Genomic DNA, 22,776 nt, shown 5'->3' on the forward strand with positions numbered 1-22,776 from the left:
GGTGGTGAGGGGCACTGTGATACCTACTCATTGCCCTGTAATTTACTAGTAAACTGAGGAGCTCCATTGCTATTTCTTCGGTGTAAGTCTAAATCTGAAACGTGATAAACTGTAAGATGGCAATATACATGACTGGCTTCTTCCTGGGCTGCGAGATTGCTCCTGTACATGCCAACCGCCAACCCCGTGTTCTCATTGACTACAGCACAAGTTTGCCAGCAGGTCTCGGCCAATGATTTTGACCAGGACCCTGATCTTAGCAGGGACCTCTTAGCTGAATCTGAAACGCAGTTATGCTTATATACAGCAGGGTGCAAGTACTAGCACTCATAGGTGTGCGCAGCCTACTGCATTAGGGTGTGCACCCCACAACTCAAACACATACGTGTGTGTGTGTGTGTATATATTCAGACACACACACTCTTTTAAAGAGTTTTTTTTAATGTTTAAATTATTTTACATCTTATGGCAGAATTGGGAGGGGAGAGAGGGAGGGGGGAGGGGAGAGAGGGGGGAGGTGAGAGAGAGAGGGGGGGGTGAGAGAGAGAGGGGGGGTGAGAGAGAGAGGGGGGGTGAGAGAGAGAGGGGGGGTGAGAGAGAGAGGGAGGTGAGAGAGAGAGGGAGGTGAGAGAGAGGGGGAGGTGAGAGAGAGGGGGGAGGTGAGGGTGAGAGAGAGAAGGGGGTGAGAGAGAAGGTGTGAGAGAGAGAAAGAGAGAGAGAGAAGTGGGTGAAGGGGTGAGAGAGGGGAGATGGGAGAGAGAAGGGGGTGAGAGAGAAGGGGGTGAGGGGAGTGAGAGAGAGAGAGGGGGAGGTATGAGAGAGAGAGAGAGAGAGGGGGGGAGAGAGAGAAGGGGGTGAGAGAGAGGTAGGAGGTGAGAGAGAAGGGGTGAGAGAGAAGGGGTGAGAGAGAAGGGGTGAGAGAGAAGGGGTGAGAGAGAATCGGGTGAGGGGAGAGAGAGAGGGGGGAGGTGAGAGAGAGAGAAGGGGGTAAGAGAGAGACAAGAGGGTGAGAGAGAAGAGGTGAGGGGAGAGAGAGAGAGGGGGGGTGAGAGAGAGGGGGGGGTAAGAGAGGGGGGTAAGAGAGGGGGAGGGTGAAGGGGGTAAAGAGAGAGAGGAGAAGGTAAAAGGGGATAAAAGAGAGGGGTGGGGGATGGGGTGTAAGAGAGAAAGGGAGAGAGGGGGCATAAGAGAGATGGAGAGAGGGGGTGGGGTGAGAGAGAAGAGGTGAGAGAGAGAAGGGGTGAGAGAGAGAAGGGGTGAGAGAGAGAAGGGGTGAGAGAGAATAGGGTGAGGGGAGTGAGAGAAAAAGAGGGGGGAGGTGAGAGAGAAAAGGGGGTAAGAGAAAGAGAGAAGGGGGTGAGAGAGAATAGGTGAGGGGAGTGAGAGAGAGAGAGGGGGAGGTGAGATAGAGAGAGAGAAGGGGGTAAGAGAGGGGGAGGGTGAAGGGGGTAAAGAGAGAGAGGAGAAGGTAAAAGGGGATAAAAGAGAGGGGTGGGGGGGGTAAGAGAGAGAAAGGGAGAGAGGGGGCATAAGAGAGAGGGTGAGGGGGCATAAGAGAGAGAGAGAGGGGGGGTGAGGGGGGTAGGAGTGATATGGATTACCAACAGATATGGATTACTCTGGGTGTGTAGTGCGTGACAGGGCACAGTGGGTCCCCCTTCTCTTGGGTCCTATTTGTCCCGCACGCAGATTGCAAGGGTAGTGAGCTTAAACAGCATGCAGGAAATGCACACACAATGTGCCTTTACTGCACTGCGTCCTTTTGATAAGTGGTCCAAGGCCACTTTGTGGGTGTGGGTGTGTGTGTGTGTGTGTGTGTGTGTGTCCTTTTGCACATGATTTCCCAAGCACAACGTTCATTCCAGCGTATTTCCCACACCCGGAAAGCTCAGGTGCTGCATACAGATGCCCATAGTCATGAATGGCTGTGCATGACTGTACTGTACTAGTGATCACGTAAGCACAATAATAGCATGCAAAAAAATAGATAATTTTCTATTTTTCTGCATATGCTACACCCATGCAAGTTATGTTTGGAAAAATATACCCATAAGCGTGCGCCTGTAAACGCAAGTACAAAGCTGTTTACACATGTATACACACATACAGTATAGCAGATTTTGTAATTAATTCCTATGCACAGGATTACACAGTAGCTGGGGCTCCTAGGCACCGGAAATGCAGGTGTTATTTATGCAGTATGCCTATACACCTGCAAAACAGGTCCGTGTGTGAGTCCTAACCATATTTTAATACAAGTTGTTGGTGAACTATGCACCAATCCATAGGATGTCAGCTAGAAACCAAATCAGGATTCTGAATTTTTCATATCGGGTCTGTTTTAATATACAACCTGCCTTCCAGGTCACCTGTTCAACAGACCACAGAGAAAGTGAGCATACATTTTTTTTTAAAGCGTTGAGGTAAAATACTCCACCTGAGAAGCAAACTCGGTCTTGGCATGCTGCGTCTAGTGCTTAGGGGATTGACCATAACCTAAATGTTCCAATTAGCTTTCCTCCATCGAGCTTTACCATAGACACATAGTGCGTTCTGGCTACATGGTGCCTTCCATAAACAGAAAGTGTGTCATCCATTTAAGATGTTCTCTTGTCTATGTTAAGATAGCATGAATTCTCATGGGAACAAGAGAGTTCAGCAACAGTTCAGCTGCTGCTAAATTAAATGGGCATTAAAATTAAAGCACACAGCGCTCAAACATCTTTACGAAATCTGAGGACTGAACACTGAATTACCTTTGCAGATTTTGGTTATTTCTTTTTTTTGCGTGACATTTAGAATTTGCTAATTGTTCACTCTGCACAAGACAAAGTGTGTGATTTTATTTCTCACGCAAAAAAAGAAACCAAAAAAAACCACACGGATATGATGAACCTATTGAAAAGCCATAAAACAAAAATAATCCAAACAGGGATCATATCCAAGAATTTGCTGACGAAAAAAAATATCATTAGCAGTAATCAGCACGGGTTTACAAAAGGTCGCTCTTGCCAAACCAACCTATTAACCTTCTACAAGGAAGTGAGCTTCCAACTGGACAAAGGTAAGCCGATGGATGTGGTATATCTGGATTTTGCAAAAGCATTTGATATAGTCCTCCACAAACACTTAGTTCACAAGCAGAGGTCTGTAGGCATGGACCATAAGGTTTGTTCTTGGATAGAAAACTGGCTACGGGGTAGTGTCCAAAGGGTTGTGATAAATAACTTATACTCCGAATGGTCTAGAGTGGTTAGTGGGGTACCCCAGGACTCTGTCCTGGGACCAATTCTGTTTAATTTATTTATAAATGATATAGAGGGCAGGATAAAATAACTATCTCAGTGTTTGCTGACAACAAAAAAATATGCAGGGCAACAAAAACACAGCAGGATATAAAAACTTTACAAGAGGACCTGAATAAATTGATGGAGTGGGCGAATGCATGGCAAATGAAGTTTAACATTAAAAAATGTAAGGTAATGCACTTGGGGGGGGGGGGGGGGGTAAAAATATAAAACGCAAGTTACTCATTAGGGGGAGAACCCCTAGGGGCTTCCAGGATGGAGAAGGATCTGGGGGTCCTAGTTGAAGACAGACTGAGCAATAGCTTGCAGTGTCAAGCTGCGGCTACCAAAGCCAGCAGAATATTTGCATGCATTAAAAAGGGAATTTACTACAGAGATAAAACTATAATCCTGCTACTTTATAAGACTCTGGCTCGGCCACATCTGGAATATTCCGCCCAGTTCTGGTCACCAATTCTCAGAAGGTATGTGCTGGAGCTGGAGAGGGTCCAGAAAAAGGCAACAAAATTAATATGGGACTGGAGGACATTAATTGTGAGAAATGACTGCAAGCGCTAAATTTATTCTCCCTGGAAAAGAGATGCTTGAGAGGCGATAGGATAGCCATATACAAATATCTCAACGGTGATCCCAGCGTAAGTCCCAGGGAGTGTAAGAGGACACGGGGCCACACGATGAGACTGGAAGAGAAGTGGTTTAACCTAAATAAAGTGGATGTAAACCCGATTTATGAAATTTGAGCTGGGCACATATACAGTATCTGCAGTGTTTTCTTCTCTCTCTTCAAAGCACTAAGTCCTGTGTCTTTCTTTTGCTCCGTTCTTCTGTTATCAGCATGACAACTTTTGACAAGCTCTCCAACACATGTGATAAAAACAGGCTGAAATTTGTGTCAGGGTGTGTGCTATAGATTAGCAGACAGCTTGACTTGACACAGTACAGCTCTGAAAGACTCTGCCTATCTGGAGGGGTGTGTACCTTTCCTCCAATCAGCTGTCTCCCAGTGTAATCCAACACTACACTGCTACTGCTGAATGAGGAGGTGAAAATTCTAACAGGACATGCACTTTCTAAACAGCATATAAAGCTGAAGACAGCAGATATACATGTAAAACTTATATAGGAATTTGCATAAAAATTATTGCGGCGCTGAAAAGTTCAAAAATGAAATTGAAGAGTGGGAGGAATCCAATCACCAAATATATTGTGCAGATGTAGAAAGAGTCACTCGTCACCACGTGGTAATGTAGTCTGCTTACCAGAAGGTGTTAAGGATTAGGCATAGATGATAAATTCTCAATAGCATCCAGCAAAACCAGCCCACTGGAACCCCTCATCAGACCACAACATCCGTGGGATTTCCTTCACATATAAACATCTCCCAATGGTCACTTCAGAATTAGGCATCCAGGCATGTAGTCATCATATATCCGAGAAAAGAAAATGAAGGACCCATAGTGAAGCCCGTAATGATAGATAAAAAAACTTTTATTGTAGTAACTTACAGTTGAAGCTTAAAACAGCATGCATCAATGATAGGAACAAACGACTGCAGCAATCAGCGTACGGATGTCAGCCTGCCTGACATGTTTCATCGTAACAGATGTCTTCAGAGGCATCTGAAGACATCTGTTACGATGAAACATGTCAGGCAGGCTGACATCCGTACGCTGATTGCTGCAGTCGTTTGTTCCTATCATTGATGCATGCTGTTTTAAGCTTCAACTGTAAGTTACTACAATAAAAGTTTTTTTATCTATCATTACGGGCTTCACTATGGGTCCTTCATTTTCTTTTCTCGGATATATGATGACTACATGCCTGGATGCCTAATTCTGAAGTGACCATTGGGAGATGTTTATATGTGAAGGAAATCCCACGGATGTTGTGGTCTGATGAGGGGTTCCAGTGGGCTGGTTTTGCTGGATGCTATTGAGAATTTATCATCTATGCCTAATCCTTAACACCTTCTGGTAAGCAGACTACATTACCACGTGGTGACGAGTGACTCTTTCTACATCTGCACAATATATTTGGTGATTGGATTCCTCCCACTCTTCAATTTCATTTTTGAACTTTTCAGCGCCGCAATAATTTTTATGCATGTGACTTTTTGTTTGTTATCTATGAACTTTGCTGGCCGCTTGTTTTTTTCAGTTCAGCGCGAATTTTTACTTGCTTTATGCCATTATATAGGAATTTGTTTAATCTCTGTGTATCATCTGAGGCTGTTCACTTCACTGGCTATATGTTACATAGTTAGTCAGGTTGAAAAAAGACACAAATCCATCCAGTTCAACCATAAAAAAAAAAAAAAATATTGTACAATCCAATATACCCAATACTATACTCACAGTTGATCCAGAGGAAGGCAAAAAACCCCAGCAGAGCATGCTCCAATTTGCTACAGCAGGAGAAAAAATTCCTTCCTGATCCCCCAAGAGGCAATCGGATTTTCCCTGGATCAACTTTATCTATAAATGTCAGTACCCAGTTATATTATGTACATTTAGGAAAGTATCCAGGCCTTTCTTAAAGCAATCTACTGAGCTGGCCATAACCACCTCTGGAGGGAGTCTATTCCACATTTTCACAGCTCTTACTGTGAAGAAACCTTTCCGTATTTGGAGATGAAATCTCTTTTCCTCCAATCGTAAAGAGTACCCCTTGTCCTCTGTGTTGACCGTAAAGTGAATAACGCAACACCAAGTTCACTATATGGACCCCTTATATATTTGAACATGTCGATCATATCCCCCCTTATTCTCCTCTTCTCAAGAGTGAACAAATTCAGTTCCTCTAATCTTTCCTCATAGCTGAGCTCCCCCATGCCTCTTATCAGTTTGGTTGCCCTTCTCTGCACTTTCTCCAGTTCCCCGATATCCTTTTTGAGAACTGGTGCCCAAAACTGAACTGCATATTCCAGATGAGGTCTTACTAATGAACCCCCAGATCCTTCTCCACTACGGATTCCCCCAGTTGTACTCCCCTGGGTACATGAAGCCTAACTCATAGCATATTTAAGAATGTCTGACCTGTCAGGGACTGTTTACAGTGTGGGAACAATTATAGAAAACACATTATATCCCTTATTTTCACATTTTTGAGGGGGGGAGGGATAAATATTGTTGAAATTTTTTATTCACACCTGGAAAAAAGTAATTAACATTAATTTAGACTGTATTTTTTAGATGCTGCAAATCTGCAGAAAATGTTACAACAATGGGTTTGAGAAAATTCCTTTCTAAAGTTGCAGAGATTAAGATATACCTAGCAGGTGACGGGCCCTATTTCGTTCAACCCCAAATATGAACAGAGTAGTGCTGCATACATTTTTTAAATACAGTACTCAGTGTTTTATTGGGTTAGTCAAGACTACTGTGGGGTTTTAAAGTATTATTATTATGTAAGAACAAAGTAGAATGTGGTTTTAGCGGTAGATGGGATTAAAGAGGCAGAATATTGGGTTCATACGTGTAAGGAGGGTTATGAAAGATGTTGTAGGATGTGGGCTACATGAATTCATTACTCCCCACAGATATAACTTAGAATAAGATGTACAGTATTATTGAATATCATTAATGTATGCTTATATTTAACTACTTATTTACCTTCATGGGCTAAAATATATGTAATACCTGAAATCTCTAGTGGTATTTACCATAGTTCCCCACCCCTATCCTCTCCACCTTTTCCAATGCCCCCCCCCCCCCTCCCCCCTTTTTTTTCCTTTCTCCTATGTATATGTGTGTAATAATGCATGTTTGTATTTTCCTAAATTTATACTGGAAAATGTATTTTAAAAAAAGATATAAAAAAAAAAGTGTGTGGTTCGTCCCTCTATTTTATGCTCCTATTCAAGGCAAAATATGTCAACCCCTTTCCCAGGATGCGTTTGCAACAGTTGTATTATAGCAGTTTCGTAGTAGCTGCTATGGGTGATTAACTTTGTTCCCAGTGCCACATGCTGGTTAAACCTATTATTACAGCTAGATTATTAAAAACAATGAGACACTAGGAGCTCTGGTACTCCCTCTTTCTGCAATTCATCTGCTAAAGAAACATGATTATGTAAGAGCAGGATCCCATGGTTGCTTACTGAACAATGTAGAAAGACCTACACTACTGCATCTATTGTATTTTGGGGTCAGATGTAAGAGCACATATCTTTTAAGCACTGACTCCTAACTTTTCACAGCATCTTTAACATACAAGTAACATTATTCAGCAAAATGTGTTTTACCTCCTCCACACGTGCACATCTGTTTCTAAAGCAAACAATAAGTCTGTAAGAAGTCGCTGGTGCATTGGGGACCACTTGAATTCTGGAATACGGAACATGGTGGTTCGTGGACCCGGGCTGAACTGCCGCCTTTGTTCTTCAGTCATTGGCATCCCACGGAATCCCAAGTCAACACGTAGGTCCCGTTCATGTTGGCTGATAGAGCGGCCCTGAACAGCCTACAAACAGAACATCAATATATTTAGCATTACATATCAGTGTTGAACAATTTCTCATAAGATTTCATAACCTGGTCCAAGAACTTAAAAGAACTTCAAGTTAATAAACTGTTTCAAGCTAATTTACATGAAAAACTGCCTACTGCAATGCGATTAAGAGGACTGAACCCAATAAGACTGTCATACAGGTTTACACAAACTGATATGCACAAGTGACCACGTATAACTCTCAGTAGTCAGGCAGTTTAGTGGAAAATGACACTCAACAATTGCCAATAGGTGATGCATTAAAAGCCTTAATAGCTTATCAATTGAAAGAGAACCTCTACAGTCACTCCGGCATGAGTAGTGATATGTGAGCACATGTCCTGGTTACAACTGTGTAACAGGGAATATCCTCTCATGTTAAAGAGATTTTCCGGTCATGTTTCTGGGACAACCTCTGGGGAAATCTCCCCAATAAAGCACACATTTAAAAAAAAAAAAAAAAATCACACACACACACACAAAAAATAGGGTTCTAACCATTCCATACTCCAAAAAATAAAAAAAAAAGTTAATGTCAAGTAAACAGATACCACATATGACAAGCCTCCAAACTGCATGCAGTCACAAAACTCCAGAAAGAAATGACACTCAACAATTGTCAATAGGTGATGCATTAAAAGCCTTAATAGCTTATCAATTGAAAGAGAACCTCAGTCACTCTGGCATTAGTGATACCCAATATGATGTACAATTGTCAATTGTGAATGCATGAGCACTTCACAAACGTTCATGTACATGGGTGGCTTTTACATTTTTTCAGAGTATTTTTTTATTTTAATAAACGGATTAAAAAAAAAAAAAAAAAAAAAAGGATAGGGAAAGGGAGAGGGACACACAATGGCACAGTGCGGAGGACCTATCCCTGTTGGGTAGCAAGGCCATAAGCAGTGGCAGAAGGAAGGGTTTTTAAACTTTTTTAAATACTTTATTTTGCCTAACATTATTGCTATCACAAGGGGGCTGATAAGTCCCCTATGCGATAGCCTAGTGCTGGTGATAGGTTCACTCTAAAGAAGAATTAGTTCAGTTTCCCTTGGGACAAAGCACATGTAGTACCTTGTCCTATCCTCCTAGGTGCCATGTATAGTTTAGCTGTGATATCAGACAGGGCACCTCACTCAGCACATGGCTAACTAACATTGCACAGCTGCTTTGATTTTTTTCTTTTTTTCAAACAAATTTATTTTATTTAGAGGTAAAAAAGCATTTACAGAAAGCTCTATAGACAGTTAAACAGTGAGAATACACACAGCACCAATATACCGTCAATTGAATGTATGAAGTTCCTAAACCCACCTCATGCTTCAATTTGTGATAGTTTGCCCCAGGCACCTAATTCCCAGCAGGTTGTTGACCAGAGGATCAGGTGTTACCGGGAATTGGTTGTGTTGTAATGGAAGGGAAAGATTTATCCGGTACCCTTTTCAGGCGTAATATCCTTTCTCTCTGGGAAGAGGAGCACAGCTGCTTTGATAGCGAGCGCCTGTCTCTGGCTCCCAACTTTCATATCTGCCAGTGCACCATGGATCACAAATGTCGTTTGGAAGGCTATTTTTATTGAAGAATGATCACATCACAGAAAGAAAGGTGCATGCCTGGCTCCAAAACATTGCACCTTTCTTTCTGTGATGTGATTCTTCAATAAAAATAGGCTTCTGGATGACATTTGTGATCTGTGGTGTGCTTGCAAATATGAAAGTTGATCTATGGCTGTTCCAGTTTCTAGCTGGATGTTGCTTCAGAACCGGTTACTTTCGAGCCTAAACCAGTAACGTGTGCAATAAAAATGCTAACATGGTCTTTGGCTCCCAGCACTTGTCTGAGGCAAACCCATCCACAAGTGCGACTTTACATTCTCTGGACCAAAAGTCACACCAGAGTAGTACAGGCACCTTTTCAAAATCGATACAAATTTTCTGAACGGATGCCAATGCAAACAGTAAGAAAAAGGCACACTTATCCTTTAAATAAGGATAATGCAGAAGGATGGGAGACTGACATGATAATTCTGCAGGGGTCTATTATAGGTAATGTTATTTCTGCACTCTCGCCAAGTAGATTGAACAAAAAAAATGCTCATTAAGCGGTTTTCCTATCTAGAGGGGCTAACATTTGAAAGCTGTGAACCGGGATCATGCTAGACAGGGAAGATCACCAAATATTGTTGGTCTTCAGCTGCTTGCCATCATGGCCATGGGCTTGTTTACATGCTTGTACTGCCATTGCTGCTGAAACTACCACCAATAAAAGGGGTAAAGGCACAAACAGGACCCACTACAAAGTTAGGAAAACCACACAATATGCAGTGGGACATGCATACTCTGCATTTAAATGCTCACAGACCACAATAACAAATTCGGGGGTAGGGGGTGTCTTCTTAATCTGTACAGTCTGGGGATTGTTGTGTAGATCTCTACAGGTTCAATTTATTTATACACAGGGGTCTTGTTTTGAAGGAGTCCAATTCTTTATCACTAATATCCACAGCCTCCCTATCCGTATTAGGACAATGATTATCTGGGATGAGACTGTCTCACTTGTCTTCACACATTGGGAACAGTCATGCAGCCAAACATTTTTTTATATCAAAACTTATAACAAATTAGGATTTTTTTCTACAGCTTACCTGTAAAATCCTTTTCTTGGAGTACATCATGTGACACAGAGTAGCCATAATAACTAACTTGGTTATACGCCATCTATAGGTGAATGGTCACTGGCAAACCAAAAAGACAGGAAGTCCTCCCCTATATAACCCCTCCTACACAGGAAGTACCTCAGTTTTGTTGCAAGCAATAAACTTCCCAGAAAAGAGGGGAGGGATCTCTGTGTCCTGTGATGTACTCCAAGAAAAGGATTTTACAGATAAGCTGTAGAAAAAAATCCTAATTTCTTTATTGTACATCACGGGACACAGAGCAGCCATAATAACTAACTGGGACATCCCCAAGCAATGCTTTTTGAGGGGAGGGAACCCATTATGACCAAAGAAACACTATCAGAACAACAGGATCTATATTGCTGCCTGCAGTACACTGCGTCCAAATGCAACATCCTCCTGAGTCCTAACATTCACTTGATAAAACCAAGTGAATGTATGCACCGAAGACCAAGTAGCAGCCTTGCAAATCGGAGCCATCGATGCTTGATGATGAACTGCCCATGAAGCACTCACTCTTCTGGTAGTGTGTGCCCTTAGTGAAAAAGGTGGGGCCTTACCCCTTACCCCGGAACAATCACTTGGCAGATCCATTGAGAAATAGTTGACTTAGATGCTGCCTGTCCCATCTTGGGACTTTCTGGCAATAAAAACAGAACATCAATCTTCCGCATCTGAGCTGACATTCTCAGATAGACCCTGATAGCCCATACTACATCAAGAGAGTGAAATAAGTTCTCCTCTGCAGACTGTGGATTTGGAAAAAAGGAAGACAGAATGATATCCTGATTTAGATAAAAACTGGACACTACCTTGGTCAAAAATTCTGGTTGTGGCCGCAAAACCGCCCTATCCTGGTGCAAGATCAAATAAGGTTCTTTACAGGACAGAGCCGCCAACTCTGACACCCTCCTGGCTGACGTCACTGCCACCAAGAAAACTAATTTTCTTGTCAAGAGGACCAGAGGAATCTGTCGGATAGGCTCAAAAGGCTGCCTCTATAAAACCCCTAGAACTAAATTTAGATCCCAAGGGCACATAGGCAGCCCCACCGGTGGAAGCACACAAAGCATCCCCTGTACAAACGTTCGGACTAAGAAGTGAGAAGCAATAGGCCTTTGAAAAAAGATTGCAAAGGCCAAAATTTGACCCTTAATTGTACTTAAGGCCAGATTCATATCCACCCCTTTTTGCAGAAAAGCCAAAACTCTCCCGATGACATATCCGCGGGGGTGCCACCTCCTGGCCTCACACCAGGCAATATAGGATCTCCAGACTCCATAGTAGATACTTCTAGAGATTGGCTTTCTAGCATTCAACAGCTACTAGGATCAACGGTTTTCTCTCTTCCTGGATTCTGCGTAATAGCCTTGGCAGTAGCCGGATTGGAGGGAAGGCATATATCAGGGAAAACTGATCCCACTGAATTATCAAGGCATCTGCCCCTAACGAAAGCGGGTCCCTGGTTCTGGACACAAAACTGTCTAGTTTCCTGTTGAACCTGAACACCAGCAGGTCTACATCAGGAACCCCCCCCATCGGCGGCAGATCGATACAAAGATCTCTGGATTTAGGGACCACTCCCCTGGAAACATTTGCTGGTGACTCAGAAAGTCCACCTGCCAATTTCCCACTCCCAGGAATAAACACTGCCGATTGGGATGGAACAAATCTTTCTGCCCAGGTCAGCATGCAATCCATCTCCTTCTGGGCTGTCTGATTCCTGGTGATTGATGTATGCCACAGCCGTGGCATTGTCTGACTGGACCCTCACAGGACATCCCTTTAGTCTGGAAGTCCAGAAGCTTAGAGCCAAGCGAGCTGCCCAAAACTCCAAAATGTTGATGGGAAAGCTCCTCTTCCTCCAGGACCACCCTCCCTGGATGGTGGCCTCCTCTAGGACTGCCCCCCATCCAGAGAGACTGGCGTCTGTCGTCACCACCTTCCAGGCCACAGGCAAAAAGGACTTTCCTTTTACCAGATTCTTGGTTAACATCCACCAACTGAGACACTGACACACTTTTAGCTGAAGAGACATGTGCCAGTCCTATTCCAGACAGACAGGATGTTGTTCTGAAGTGGTCTGGAGTGGAACTGTGAATAAGGGACTGCTTCGAATGAAGATACCATTTTCCCCAGTAGCCTCATACACAGGCGAATGGAGGGATATCTTTTCCCTTTTATGACCTGAAAAAGGTTTTTCACGACTCTGACCTTCACTGGAGGCTAAAATACCTTTGCCTTGACCGTGTCTAGTATTAGCCCCAGATACTCTAGGCGCTGAACCGGCTGCAGGGTCGATTCTGACCAGTTCAGAATCCAACCCAGTCGCTCCAAGAATTGCAACCGATTTTCCCTGAGATCTTAGAACTGCCAATACCGGAGCCAATACCTTTGTGAATACCTGAGGTGCTGTGGCTAACTCGAAAGGCAGCGACACAAACTGAAAATGTTGGTCACCCACTGCGAATCACAGAAACCTTTGATGGAACCTGCAGATTGGGACATGTAGTTACGCGTTCTTGATGTCGATGGACGCCAAGAATTCATCTCCGTGCAAGGAGGCTACGACTGAACGAATTGACTCCATCTGGAAAGAACGAATGACTAGAAACTGATTCAGAGCCTTGAGGTCCAGAATAGGCCTTACATCTCCATTTGGCTTTGGGATTATGAAAAGATTTAAGTAAAAACCACTGAACCTTTAGTTGACAGGAACCTCTGAAATCACTCCTTGTGACCTTAGCTGATCTATTGCCTGAAGTAAAAGACCCTTTTTTATCGGGTCTGTCAGGACATTGGACTTTAAGAACTGAGAGGGGAGAAGCTCCCGGAATTCTATTTTGTACCCCTGAGACACGGTAGAAACAACCCACCTGTCTTGGATCACTTCTTCCCAGGCGTCTGAGAACTCTAATAGGCACCCCACCCGCGTAAATGGGGGCGCTCCTTCATATGGAGGGCTTGGGACTGACTTTAGGGGGTCTCTGGGCCCAGGGCTTTTTCTGCCCCTAGCCTTGAGACTTTCCCCTAGACCCAGATGGCTGAGGCCGTCGATACTGCCTGAAATTAGAAGTGCTGGGTACTGAAGCACTAGACACCTTAAAAGGAAGGTCATCTGCTCCTCTTCTTAACTGATAGAAGCACACTCTTACCCCCTGAAATCTTCTGGATATACTTATCCAGGTCCGCTCCAAATAGCTCCACGTGAAAGGAAAAACCAGCCAATAGTCTTTTGCAGGATAATTCTGCAGACCAGTTTTTTAACCAAAGAATCCTGCGCATATGTACTGACAGCAGGGCCAACTGGGACACCTGTTGTATGGAATCCTTAAGGGCATCTACTGCGAAACATAAAGCCTGAGGTAACTCTGACAAATCCTCCACTACCCCTTGATCGGGAACAGTCTTAGTTACCCGCTTCACCTAGACCTTTAAAGACTGACAGATACCAATATCTGCCACTGCCGGTTGTGCCACAGACCCGGCAATAGCAAATGAAGTCTTTAATAAAGACTCCAATTTCTTATCTGCTGGATCTTTAAACACTTGGGCATTATCTACAGGACAGGTAAGACTCTTAATTACAGAGGAAATGGCAGTGTCCACAGATGGCATACTCCATTTTATTATAAACTTTTCCTCCATGGGATACAAAAGTGCAAACCTTTTAGGAGGGATAAAAAGTTTATCAGGGTGATCCCAGTCAGCATACACAATCTGTTCTAGCAACAGATGCAAGGGAAATGCCTGCGAACTCTGTGGAGGCCGCAGAGATCCTAAAGAAGAAAAGGAAACCTCAGGGACCTCTACAGGCGGCAATTTAAATCCTGATCGAACCATCTCTGTATGGGACTGGATTTGCAGTCTCTGGGATTGAGAGGCTGAAAATGGTTCTTCAGAACCCGACTCCTCAGAAGTGGAGTCTGTGGCCTGAGCACCTTCCCGGTCATTTACTGCCACTTCTTCCACCTCTTCTGCCCAATCCTGTTCCAATGTAGGTGGGGGCTCAGGTGAAGGGGATCTTATCCAGTTTCCTTCCACCTTGGGAAACTGAAGCAATCATACCTGCTATTTTTCCCTCCAGCTAAAGCTGATGCTAAATCGTCCTTTGTGACGTAGGTTGAGGCAGAAGAATTAGCTGTTGCTACAATGCCTGACAACCGTAATGGCTCAGGCTGGCCAGTTGCCTCAGGTCTTTCAGGAGAGTTAAACACAGCAGATGTAAGGCTAGCATCCTCCAATACTGATTGTGGTGCATTTGCACCCCTTCCTGCTGTGCCTCTCCCAACCCTCTTCCGGGAAGACACGCCTAAGACAAAAACTTGAGGTAATAACCCCACTTTATGCACATTAAACCGCCCTGCAAATACTACACTTAGTCTTTGCAGTACACAGCTCTTACAGGACCTGTGTTGCCCTGGTCCATCCACCCACAATGACTCACGTGCCCAGCTGATGCCACTCTGTCTCCCCTCCAGCCTGCTTACAGAAGCCTAGGGCTGGAACTGCTCCTAATACGGCCGATTCTGCCCCTACTGCGCATGTCCTGCATGCACGTTTACCACGTGCATGCTCGTAGAATCCTGTACACCTATCACGTACATCCCTCGTGCATGCTCGTTCACACCATTTCCGCGCACGTGCTCGCCCCCTACGACCGCATAAATAGTGGCAGGAAAAGGCCACTGAAGGCGCCGGCGTAGCAACTAGGTGTACAGGGAGCGGGGGAATCAGAAAAGCCGCCCGTCTCCTGTTAGAATCATCCCAGCTGGAAGCCTCCACGGAGAAACACCGCCGTACCGCAACACAACTGCCCCCAGTCGACAGAAAAAATATGACACCTGGTCCTATAAAAAAGTAAGACTGCAAATAAAGTTTTCGGTTTACACAAGTGCAAAAAGAGTTTTGTTTTTTTTAAAACACTTACCAGTCCCGCCTCAGGATTCTGCTAAAAAAGCTAGATTCCAATCTTCCCCCATCACGGCGGGTCTCTGTCTCTTGGACCTTCAAGGACCGGGTCCCCCTGAATATGGGGCCACTCCCTTGGACCTGTAAAGCACCTTGCCAGAACTCCTTTGGGATCTTTTTTCTTTCCAAGGGTCTGGATCCCAGGGTCCAGTGCCCAATGGGTCACATTACAGGCAATAACTCGTAATCTTCTTGTGTAAACAAGGTTCGGGTACCATCAATTTTAGTGTATCACGTACGGATGGATCCGATTATATAGCCCTTTAAATCCTTCAAGATCCAACCATGACCATTACCTTACAAGACACTAGCGAAAAAACAGATATTTCCTGTGAAGAAGGGGTTATATAGGGGAGGACTTCCTGTCTTTTTGGTTTGCCAGTGTCCATTCACCTATAGGTGGCAAAAAACTCAGTTATTATGGCTGTTTTGTCTCCCATGATGTACGATAAAGAAACATACATAAGAAATACCTGTAAAATATTCATCAAATGTAGGCTGTAAACACCTATCATGGTCTGTTACCCTTTACACATCCCAGCAACCTGTACTAGATGTGGGCTGTGGTTTTAGAGTAACAGAATTCTAATTATCCGCGCAAGGCCAATGAAGTTGCCAAGCCTCACTGCACAGAAATACTAATGAAGGAACATGGCGGGAGCACAGGTCACATGATCACCCTGTCTAATAATAATCACCTGTTTGACTATGTAAAGCTTCATATCCATTATATTCCACACACAAGACCACAGCTTCGTAATCACTGCACTGTTACTGACAAGACCTGGGGCTTGTAATTCTCACTGTTGGTCCAGAGTACGGAAATCTGACAATGAGCAAAATGTGCATCTTCACCATAGAGGCAAGGTAAAGTATCATTACCATTGATAATGCAACCCCTTGGAATGTAAGAATTCCACGAGAATGGGCCCTGTTTATGCAATACATGCACCTAAGCAAACAAAGACAAGCATTAGAAACCATGGATTCTTCCAAAACTGTCAGAACTCCAGTTTATAGGATAGAACTACCCTTTATACAAACCTACTAGCTCTTTAAAGGTCAACAATCAGCTTCTGTCCAACTGGGATAGCGACACACTTATTGAAATTCGGCTACTTCCTGCTGAACTTGCCGAATTTCAAAACCTCTTTGGCCACCTTGTCTTGGCATATTTCTGTGTGAGGGTGAAGAAAAGGTTGTGCGCGTGTGCAGGAGCTACATCAATTGGGCCTGGCCAATGACAAAGCAGAAAACCCCAAACCCAAAAGAAGAACTGGAGAAGATGAAAGCATTGGCAATGGAGGGCAGCACTGGACGCCAGTGCGGCAAAGGGTCACACATTATGGTAAAATCCTGGGGATCCAAAATTTTGAAATTAGTCTGTCAGTTTACTTCTGCTTTAAAAACTAGCACTTGACAATGAATACAGAAAGTTTGGAGTTTAAGTGATACTCTTATTGGTTAACTTAAGTCAGGGGTCTCCAAACTATGGCCCTCCAGTTGTTTAGGAACTACACTTTCCATCATGCCTAGTCATGTCTGTGAATGTCAGCGTTTTACAATGCCTCATGCGATGTGTAGTTCCGCAACAGCTGGAGGGCCGTAGTTTGGAGATCCCTGACCTAAGTTATTAAAGATACAAGCTTTTAGGACCTTCCTTCTGCCCCATTTTCAAGCTTTATACATTTTTTTTACATGAATAATTCCTCCAAAAAAGTGCATTATCCCAGCTGCCGGAATCCTTCTTTCCCCAAAAGGTTTCAAAATGATAGTCCTTATTCCCAGTGCTAGAACCTCCACATGTACAAAGTTCCTTAATCAACAATCCTCTTCGAGTGATCTTCTCACCAATATCTTCAATGCTCACTAGATAGTAAGACCCCTCTTGTATAATGGATCAAGTCACACTTGTGCTCAACAACAATCCAGTGCCACTCTCTCCTCTGCCCTCCACTGTTTCTCATGCCTTCTGTGCAAAAGTTCCTCATGGACATATAAAATAAAAACTATCATGTTAATTGATACCATCAAACCAAAAATGGGCTCCCTACACTTTATGTGTTGTGCTCACATAAGCATATAGTGATCCCACACTATACCAAACAATCTTCCACCACCAGGTGTTCCCTCATGCAGTGGAGCCTCACCAAGACCTTGCAAGAACAATAGGTCTAGAATGCACCCAATCTCAACTTTTCTCTTTTCCTTCTCCAGAGTCACCAAGAGTCACCAATCCACCTCATAATAAAAAGATCTTCCAATTGTGTAGTATTTTTAGGTAAAGACCTATATTCTCCACTATGCTTACATATACAGGAGAGAGATCACACACTCATTCAAATATGGCCACAACGAAACTTCCAGCTTCTGTAATGATGTCACTTCCTGAACATGTTTCGTCCCATTGGACTTTGTCAAGAGGAAGTCCGCTTGATGAAGTCCAATAAAACAAAACATGTAGAGGAAGTGATGTATTCACAGGAACCGGAAGTTGTGTTGTGGCCATCTTTGAATGGATGTTGATCTTCACTTTTGTATATGTAAGCATATTGGAAAATACATGCATGTTTTTAACTAAAAATACTACGCTATTGAAAATGCTCTTTTTATGAGGTGGATTGGTGACTCTGAAGAAGGTCATGGAGAAGAGGAGAGTGGAGATTGGGTGCATTCTAGACCTTTAGTAATCGCAAGGCTCTGGTGAGGCTCCACTGCATGAGGGGACACCTGTTGGTGGTATAGTGCAAGATTACTACATGTTTATGTGAGCACAATAAATAAAGTGTGGGGAGCATGGTTTTGGTTTGATAGTATCACGTTAGGATGTTTTTTGTTTTTATAGGTTTTTATATGTCCCTGAGGAATTATTGCCTAGAAGGCGTGACAAGCAGTGGAGGGAAGAGGAGAGAGTGACACTGGATTGTTGTTGAGCACAAGTGATGCAAGAGGGTTCTTACTGTCTAGTGAGCATTTGAGATATTGGTGAGGATTTTTGATTAAAGGAACTTTGCACATGTGGATATTCTAAACGCTGGAAATAAGGACCATCAATAAAGAATGCAATAAGAAATGTAAGGGTGCAATTAGGATGGCTAAGATAGAACATGAAAGTCACATAGCGGAGGAGAGCAAAAAAAATCCCAAGAAATTCTTTAAGTATGTAAACAGTAAAAAAGGGAGGACAGACCATATTGGCCCCATAAAGAATGAGGAAGGACATCTGGTTACAAAGGATGGGGAGATGGCAAAGGTATTGAATTTATTCTTCTCCTCAGTCTTCACGAGTGAATCGGGGGGCTTCAGTAACCAAAACTGCAGTGTTTATCCTCATGACACAACACAGGAAGCACCTACATGGTTAACAGAGGACGGAATTAAAATTAGACTTGAGAAACTTAACATTAATAAATCACTGGGACCAGATGGCTTGCACCGAGGGTACTTAGGGAACTCAGTCAGGTGATTGCCAGACCGTTGTTCCTAATTTTTACAGACAGTCTATTGACTGGAATGGTACCAGCTGATTGGAGAAAAGCCAATGTACCACCAATATTTAAAAAGGGCCCAAAAAACATCCCTGGGAATTACAGACCAGTTAGCCTAACATCAATAGTATGTAAACTCTTGGAGGGGATGATAAGGGACTATATACAAGATTTTAGTAATAAGAATGATATCATTAGCAGTAATCAGCATGGATTCATGAAGAATCGTTCTTGCCAAACCAATCTATTAACCTTCTATGAGGAGGTGAGTTGCCATCTAGATAAAGGAAGGCCCGTAGACGTGGTGTATCTGGATTTTGCAAAAGCATTTGACACAGTTCCCCATAAACGTTTACTGTACAAAATAAGGTGCGTTGGCATGGACCATAGGGTGAGTACATAGATTGAAAACTGGGGTTCTGTGCTGGGACCAATCCTATTTAATTTGTTCATAAATGACCTGGAGGATGGGATAAACAGTTCAATCTCTGTATTTGCAGACGATACTAAGCTAAGCAGGGCAATAACTTCTCCGCAGGATGTGGAAATCTTGCAAAAAGACCTGAACAAATTAATGGGGTGGGCGACTACATGGCAAATGAGGTTCAATGTAGAAAAATGTAAAATAATGCATTTGGGTGGCAAAAATATGAATGCAATCTATACACTGGGGATAGAACCTCTGGGGGAATCTAGGATGGAAAAGGACCTGGGGGTCCTAGTGGATGATAGGCTCAGCAATGGCATGCAATGCCAAGCTGCTGCTAATAAAGCAAACAGAATATTGGCATGCATTAAAAGGGGGATCAACTGCAGAGATAAAACGATAATTCTCCCGCTCTACAAGACTCTGGTCCGCCCGCACCTGGAGTATGCTGTCCAGTTCTGGGCACCAGTCCTCAGGAGGGACGTACTGGAAATGGAGCGAGTACAAAGAAGGGCAACAAAGCTAATAAAGGGTCTGGAGGATCTTAGTTATGAGGAAAGGTTGCGAGCACTGAACTTATTCTCTCTGGAGAAGAGACGCTTGAGAGGGGATATGATTTCAATTTACAAATACTGTACTGGTGACCCCACAATAGGGATAAAACTTTTTCGCAGAAGAGAGTTTAATAAGACTCGTGGCCACTCATTACAATTAGAAGAAAAGAGGTTTAACCTTAAACGACGTAGAGGGTTCTTTACTGTAAGAGCGGCAAGGATGTGGAATTCCCTTCCACAGGCGGTGGTCTCAGCGGGGAGCATTGATAGCTTCAAGAAACTATTAGATAATCACCTGAATGACCGCAATATACAGGGATATGTAATGTAATACTGACACATAATCACACACATAGGTTGGACTTGATGGACTTGTGTCTTTTTTCAACCTCACCTACTATGTAACTATGTAACTATGTAATTCAATTTTTTGCATCCAAAAATGAAAATGTTACCTCTCAGCACCTTTCCCACTCCTCCAATCCTTGCTGCGCCATGAAGACTGTATCAGAATAATACTACCAAAGAGGATCACTTTTTTCTTCCAGTACAGAAGAATGATTCTCATTAAATCACCACTTGCCATTGCCGGCATTAGGGCTGTGTGTGGCTTGGAAAATCAGCAGTTGTGCGTGACAGTGAACTTGCTAAAAAGCAAATAAGTACATTGCAAACTGGAGGAGTGGGGGGAGTGTTGAGATTTTTTTTTTTTTTTTGGATGCAAAAGTGGAATTGCCCTTTAAGTTTAATATAGTGCCCAATATTCCAATTGTAGAAGTCACCAGGAGGATCATATGTAAGCTCAGGGGGACCACCAAGATTGACACTCTGGGAATCGAATTGTATTTTAGATGTAATGGACCTGTTAAATCAAGAATCCTTGGATCAGAGAATTTGCAATGTACAGGCAAAAGAGTGCACATCGGTAGTGGTTGTATAGTGTGCGTGCATTGCATTATGTGCTTCTGCTGTTTTGATGGAAAGATCAGTGAAGTAGACAGTGACCAGCAGGTAATGGGCACAAGTGTGAAGAACACATTCTATGAAAAGGTGTATATTTCTAGATCCACACTTGTAATTCTGAATCAGTAGGGCAGTGGCAGTTAAAAGATGGAATGCAATCTGTTGTCTTAGCAACGGCACCACTCTTAAATTCTGTGAATAGCTACAAATGCTTTGAGATTCCTGCTCAGCATTTACTGATGGGAAAATTACATAAATGCTACGAGGGAGTAAAGACATTAACTTTTTATTGCTGCACTATTTTGAACATTGGGCTCCACCAAGTGTATCAAAATGTGTATGATTAAGAGCATTTTCAGACCACTCGATATTTCACATCACCTCGGTAGACAGCCTCTGCAGGGTAAACTAATTTTCCTACTATAATGACAGTTTGGTTTTATTGGATTTCTGCATGTTCCCTTTTATAACAGCTTTTTAAAACCCTAAACATGCTGCATAATATTCTACAAAATGTGAGCCAATTTATGTTTCCGAAATTATTTAATATCCTTTTACTTTATAAGTAAGGAGTAAAGAGCCAAGACATTTTAAAACATGAAGACTCCAAAGCAAAACCCCATCTAAAAAGATAAAAATGAATAGCCCATCACTGTTAACCCAGAGATTTCCCATGCAGTACCTATTTGTGTCACTAGATGTCATTAGTCTAATGGCCAGCATCATTCAACCCTCTTCCTCTGAGCACAGGTCACCACTAACCTGTCCTTATCCGTGACTGAACAGTGAAAGGAGAAGCAGCACAGATATGATCTCATCCCTCTGTTACCTTTCTTTCTCATATTGACTCTGCTATACAGGGACTGCACCAGGTTCAATTCTGGTGCTTACACTACTTTCATTTAACCACCTCAATACTGGACACTTTCACCCCCTTCTATACTGTACCCAACTGGAATTTTTATCATTTTTTGAGACAGATCAATATTAATTTTTGGTGGTATTTAATCACCAATGGCTTTTTTATTTCTTTGCTATATAATACAGAAAATTTTGGGAAAAAAAACACATTTTTCTTTGTTTGTGTTCTACAATTTTGCAAATCTTTCTTCATAAATGTAGATCAAAATGTATTCTGCTCCATTTATTTGGTAAAAATAACCCAAATCGGTGTATATTATTTAGTTTGTGTGAAAGTCAGAGCGTTATAAACTATGGTATATATATTTGAACAATTATCAATCCTGATCTACAGAAGGCCTATCATTTCTTGCGGCCCTAAAATGCCAGGACAGTGCAAATAGCCCCCGAAATGAGCCCTTTTTGGAAAGAAGACAGCCCAAGGTATTTAGTAAGAGGCATGGCACACTCCTGGAGGATTTCATATGACATCCACCCAGAGCTAGAAAGCTCCGCCATGTGTCATTTTACAATAGGCTTGGCAGGAATTGGTTAAACAAAAGTAATAAATATTGATTACAGGGCTACATTAATTTGTGTTTTCTATATCTGTCTCGAGATATACTTTAAAAAAAGAACTTGTAATACCGAGTGACAGCATGACCAAGATGCAGGACTAAGGAAAATTACCTACTAAGCTGATGCCCCCCCCCCCAAAAAAAAAAAATTGAAAAAATCAAACAAGTTTTACAATAAGTGTCCTAAATACATCATGTTGCTGGCTCCAAGACAGCTATTGAATCCTATGTTAATATTTCCATCCAAGATATGGGAAGGAAGAGTACTGCCTGCAGTAATCAAATAACACAATTTTCTCTTAGCCTGTTCTAAACCAAAAGTACAGGCCTCTACAAATATCAGATGCCTTCCTTGCAGATATTTTGCACATGTAAGGTCAAATATACTGAATGAGAACCTGATCATTTATACTTGTGTT

At 42.8% G+C, this 22,776-nt stretch overlaps 1 protein-coding gene across 9 annotated transcripts in view; it reads right to left on the reverse strand.

Annotated features, from left to right (window-relative positions):
* Window positions 1–22,776, reverse strand: part of NBEA (neurobeachin) — a 919,734-nt gene that overhangs the window by 530,369 nt on the left and 366,589 nt on the right. For all 9 annotated transcript variants that reach the window (XM_073613318.1, XM_073613319.1, XM_073613325.1 and 6 more), the window contains exon 23: window positions 7,552–7,769. In XM_073613318.1, coding sequence (XP_073469419.1) covers window positions 7,552–7,769 — 218 coding nt within the window. The remainder of the gene's footprint in view (window positions 1–7,551; window positions 7,770–22,776) is intronic.

The sequence above is a fragment of the Aquarana catesbeiana genome, linkage group LG02, assembly GCF_042186555.1.
Source record: "Aquarana catesbeiana isolate 2022-GZ linkage group LG02, ASM4218655v1, whole genome shotgun sequence".
In the NCBI taxonomy this organism is placed as follows: domain Eukaryota; kingdom Metazoa; phylum Chordata; class Amphibia; order Anura; family Ranidae; genus Aquarana; species Aquarana catesbeiana.